The 5537-nt window shown below is 50.3% G+C and overlaps 1 protein-coding gene across 1 annotated transcript; it reads right to left on the bottom strand.

Moving 5' to 3' along the window:
* Positions 1 to 723: 723 nt before the first annotated feature.
* Positions 724 to 3298, bottom strand: LOC147014473 (POU domain, class 4, transcription factor 3-like). The gene is made up of 2 exons (XM_085850719.1): positions 2225 to 3298; positions 724 to 1620 (listed from the first exon to the last, which is right to left on the bottom strand). The coding sequence occupies exons 1-2, from the start codon at positions 2345 to 2347 to the stop codon at positions 724 to 726; spliced, it is 1020 nt and encodes a 339-aa protein (XP_085706845.1). The 5' UTR covers positions 2348 to 3298.
* Positions 3299 to 5537: the final 2239 nt, after the last annotated feature.

Below are 5537 nucleotides of genomic sequence, written 5' to 3'. Positions count from 1 at the left end.
AGAGATATATATATATATATATATATATATATATATATATATATATATATATATATATATATATATATATATATGTATATATTCGTGAAGGGGAACAAACACGGAGTGGAGGGAGAGCAGAGGATCGCACGCAAAACGGGAGGGTGGAAACGATGTCCCGTTAAAAAACGATGAGAACGTCAAACGAAACACGTCGTTTCACAAACGAATGAAACCATCATGCATCGTCTAAAGCACTGCACCACAAATGGGAGGAAAGGGTAACTAGTGCTTCACTTTCCACTGTTAACGTTTAGTTATTGTACTTTTGCGTGCACGTGCAACGTGGGATGGAGGGGGAAGCGGATGGGAGCGATTACTTGGGGGTCCCAAACTCACGAGTCAATGGGGAAAAATCTAAGGGGGATGGGGTTGGGTTGGTCCTTTGGGGGGGGGGTAAACGGTGAGAGCGTGGATTTGGGGGAGATGTAGGGGGTTCGACTTTTCGGGGAGACGGAGGGTGGCTGGAGTTGGGGGAATATGGAGGGGGATCAAGTTGGGGGAGAGATGGAGGGGACCTTGAGTTGGGGGCGGCACCGAAGTGGGGGGACGGAAGGGGGTTCCTCGGCATGGGGGTGATGGAGGTGGAGGGGGGCTGATGGAGGTGGAGGGGGGATGATGGAGGTGGAGGGGGCTGATGGAGGTGGAGGGGGGGTTGCTTCGAGAAGGACGTGAATTGCGGATTCAGTGCGAAGCTGCAAACTTCATTCTCTTTTGCTTCTGTCTTTGGTTACAAAACCACACTCGCACCACGTTCTTCTTGAGGTCGAGTTTCTCGGCTATGGCGGCGATCTTTTCGGATGAGGGTCGCGGCTGCACCGCAAAATAAGCCTCCAACGAGCGTCGCTCGGGGCCCGCGATCGCCGTGCGCTTCCTGCGACGATCGCCGCCGGCGCCGCCGTTGAACAGCTCGGGTTTGAGTTGCCGACTGCGCGCCGCCTTCTCGGCCTCGTCGAGCCACGCCTGCAGGATGGGCTTGAGCGCGATCATGTTGTTGTGCGACAGCGTGAGGGACTCGAAGCGACAGATCGTGCTCTGGCTGAGCGAGCCCACGCCGGGGATCTTGAGATTCCCGAGGGCGGCGCCCACGTCGGCCTGCGTGACCCCCAGCTTGATTCGTCGTTGCTTGAATCGCTCCGCGAACGCCTCGAGCTCGCGTGGGTCCGTGTCGATCTCGAGCAAACCGGGCACGTGCGGCGGCCCGAGGATCATGGCGGCGGCGTGCATGTGTCCCGCGTCGGGCGTGACGTGCGAGGATGCAGTCGCGGCGTCGGAACCCGAGGGGAGGTGTTCAAGCACGTCGCCGTCCATCGCTTGATGCGTCATGTGCGGGTGGTGATGGTGTTGGTGGTGGTGGTGGTGATGAGGGTGATGAGGGTGGTGGTGCGAACCCAGGACCGACGCGTGCGTCAGAGGCACGCCCGCCGATCCGGCCATGCAGGGCGCGCCGTTCATGCTCGCGTACGACGCGTCTGGTTTGAACGGATGGTTTTTTATTGGAGACACGATGTCCACGGCGGCCAAAGCTTCGGCTCGCACGAGCAGGCTCTCCTCTAAGCCCGCGAATATGTTCCCCTGGAGCTGGAATGAGGGAGAACGAGGTGAGGCTTCGAGCAAGTGGAACAACATCAAGGACAGTTTATTTCGTAATTTAGCGCATTAATGAACGTGTGAATTGTGTTTGTGTGTGTGTGCGTGTGCGTGCGTGCGTGCTTGTGTGCGTGCGTGTGTGTGTGTGTGTTTGTGTGTGTGCGCGTGTCTTTGTGTGTGCGTGTGTTTGTGTGTGTGCGTGCGTGCGTGCTTGTGTGCGTGTGTGTGTGTGTTTGTGTGTGTGCGCGTGTCTTTGTGTGTGCGTGTGTTTGTGTGTGTGCACGTTTGCACGCGCGTGCGTGTGTGTGTGTGTGTGTGTGTGTGTGTGCGCGTGTGTTTGTGTGTGTGTGTGTGTGTGTGTGTGTGTGTGTGTGTGTTTGTGTGTGCGTGTGTTTGTGTGTGTGTGTGTGTGTTTGTGCGCGTGTGTGTTTGTGTGTGCGTGTGTTTGTGTGTGTGCACGTGTGCACGTGCGTGCGTGCGTGTGTGCGTGTGTGTGTGTGTGTGTGTGTGTGTGTGTGTGTGTGTGTGTGTGTGTGTGTGTGTGTGTGTGTGTGTGTGTGTTTTGAATTTTACAAACGGTGCGATTGACACTTACAGGAGCAGTGAGGCAGGCCCTTCGAATTGCCTCGGAAGTCGAGGCGAGGGGCCCGTACTTTGTATCTCCAAGTGAAGCGTGCAATGTGAAGGGTTGCTTCCCCACACCGTTCATCGAGATCATGTCGCTGCAGGTAGCACCGTGGACCCCCCCCCCCCCACCAACCCAGGTAGATCTGGTCCTTTCAAGGTGATCAGTGACGCCTCCAGCTGGACAGTGTTCCTCAAATTCCTGCGCTTAGCATGCTGAGATTGATCCTCAGAGTCCCACAGATTGATCTTCGCAGTCCCGCGACCCTCAGATTGGTCCTCGCGTGAGGATCAATCCTCGCGTGAGGATAACAGTCTATACCTGTTATACCTCGCAGTCCCACGACCTACAGATTGGTCCTCACAGTTCCGCAACCCTCAGATTGATCCTCGCAGTCCCACGACCCTCAGATTGGTCCTCGGAGTCCAGCAACACTCAGATTGGTCCTCGGAGCTCCGCGACCCTCAGATTGGTCCTCGGAGTTCCGCGACCCTCAGATTGGTCCTCGGAGTTCCGCGACCCTCAGATTGGTCCTCGGAGTCCCGCGACCCTCAGATTGGTCCTCAGAGTCTCGCGACCTTCAGATTGATCCTTTGAGCCCCACTGGGCACTCTCAGCACTCGTCTGCCCCTCACAAGGAGTGCTTTCTCTGGACTGCTCCGTTCTACAGTGTGATCCTCGTTGGCGAAACCACTCGGCACATTTGCTTTTCCTCTTTCTCGTTGCTGATTTCCCTCTTCCCGAAACCTTCTAAATATCCCGAAAGTAGTACTCCTCGCTCGCTCTGCTCCTTGCCCCGCACCCTCCTCGTGTGTGCGCGCGTGCCGGAGAGGGCGCGGCGCGCGCGCTGGAAGCGGAATAAGACGAGTGGGGGGGGTGAGAGGTGGTAAAGTGGGTGGTGAGGCGAAGAGGTGTGAATTGCAGTTTGCGATGGTAAGAAGCAGTTGAGAGATTGGAAGGGAAAGGAACTGGGGCGGAGGAAAGAGGAAAAGCAAACTATGAAAAATTTATTCGTTCAAAAAGTGGGGTAAAATGATGAAAAAGTGGGAGGATTGAGAGTCTGAGAGGAAAGGGAGGGGGGGGGGTTGTGGAGAAATACATGGTGTACAAGTGATGATCGCACACATCACCTTCGACTTTTACTAATGTTTACAGGGTACCTTATATACTTTGCGCGGTGGCTTACGTGTGCTGTTTCATGGTAAATGTGAACATTGCTTGTATATAAAAGGCTTTCATCACATGGATTGAGGATGTCAAGAAAAAAAAAATGTTCTCTTCAGGACGAGTTTCTGGCAAACGTACAAAAGCACGTTTTTCAGGAGTGATCGATGACAGTGTGTGCATGGTGGAGCCCCTGTGATGGGACGGTTAGGAGCACTGTGCCAACCGAGGTGAGTGCAGAACATGATCTAATCTGCGTGATAAATGAAGTGCCACCGAAAACTTCATGGGAGAACATTGGTGGTTTCATTGAAACCATCACAATCTGCTCCAACTTCTGGTCAAACATGTTCAGACTCAATCAAATCGAAATCGCGTTTTTGATGTTAAAAAATAATTATAAAAAAGTCAATATTTGCAATTTACTATATATATATATATATATATATATATATATATATATATATATATATATATATATATATATATATATATATATATATATATATATATATATATATATATGGGGGGATTCGCGACCAGCCACAGATCGCAGTTGGATGACCATGCCCCAAAAGGCGATAACCACAAACTTCATTCTTGTGTCTCAATGGTGAAGAATCATGTTGTGGAACTGGTGCTGCCCCTGTTTCCGAGTGGTTAGAGTAAACACAATGAAAAACAAGTCTTGCTTGTGAAGGCTGGTGTGGTGTTGATCTGCGTCGGAAAACAGGTCTAACAATGGGTGGATTCAATATTCCATGCATTGTTATACCTGAACGTTGATTGAGGTATGCTAACCACCGTGGGAAGCAAGAAGTTGATACTTTGACCATTAACACTTTGTCAGAACAAAAGAGGGAGATAGGATCGGAGCAAGGGTTGACATTGGGTGGGAGTGTTCCAGTGGGGTCAGGGCATATGTGGAGTGGAAATGACTCATTTTGACACATCTTGGAAAGGAGGGTCAGAGTTTACGAGTTAAAAGTTAAGGGGACTGACAGTGGAATAATAGGAGAACAAACAAAGAAAGGAAAAAGGAAGAGGGGGGGCAGAAGAGATAACAAAAAAAAGGAAAGATAACAAAGGGAAAGACAGGTAAAATGAAATAAAGTAAAACAAAAGGATAGAAAGAAGGAGAGAGATATAGAGAGAGAGAGAGAGAGAGAGAGAGAGAGAGAGAGAGAGAGAGAGAGAGAGAGAGAGAGAGAGAGAGAGAGAGAGAGAGAGAGAGAGAGAGAGAGAGAGAGAGAGAGAGAGAGAGAGAGAGAGAGAGAGAGAGAGAGAGAGAGAGAGAGAGAGAGAGAGAGAGAGAGAGAGAGAGAGAGAGAGAGAGAGAGAGAGAGAGAGAGAGAGAGAGAGAAAGAGAGAGAGAAAAAAAAAAAAAAAAATTCGTTGATCTCGTGGGGAGCCAATGTGCCAAGCCTGTAGACGAGGTTTTGCTCTTTGTGCTTGCAACTGTCCGTGGTGCTGAAATGGACAAAGAAGCAAACATTATATTGTTACGAGTACGTCACTGAGTCATGAGTAGCCTCTCTCGGACCTGCTTCCCAACCTTTGACCCTGAAGCCGATGAGCCACAGATACCTCCGCCAACTGACGGGTTTCTAAGCAACCACGGACGCCGTTTAAAGTGACTTTATCTGGCAGGGTCCCCACGCAAAACTCTCGCGTTATCTTCCAAGTGACCCAGTTACCTCAGATAGGGATCATGCTCTCGGCCTCCCACCTTTGTCTATTAATTACGTATGGCCGAGAGAAACCATAGGTGAGCTGCTGGTTGGACTAGTGCAGCGAATCAGTGGGGTACAATCTCCCTTCTATTTATTACATGCTAAGTCTTACCAATGAAGGAAAGAGACAATTGAGGTTGGGAAACAACAATTCTTGTATTTACAGGCATGTATTTACAAAGATGCAAGTATTTACAAGAGATTGCGGAGTCACACAAGAGATAGTCGTACTCCGAGAAAACTCATCGTACAACTGCCTTTAAATGAAAAAAGACAGGCACCACATTCATCCAGAGAAATTAGACAGACAAGAGGACAGTTTCAGGCAGAGCTTTGTTTGATCCAATGCTGGAATGGCAGAGTAACGACCATTACAGCACAGGAAT

Source organism: Eptatretus burgeri, chromosome 13 (genome assembly GCF_056783735.1).
Source record: "Eptatretus burgeri isolate ZD-2024b chromosome 13, Ebu_testis_v1, whole genome shotgun sequence".
Taxonomy (NCBI): Eukaryota; Metazoa; Chordata; class Myxini; order Myxiniformes; family Myxinidae; genus Eptatretus; species Eptatretus burgeri.
The sequence above is the reverse complement of the archived record's forward strand: the minus strand, read 5'-3'. Positions and strand labels throughout refer to the sequence as shown.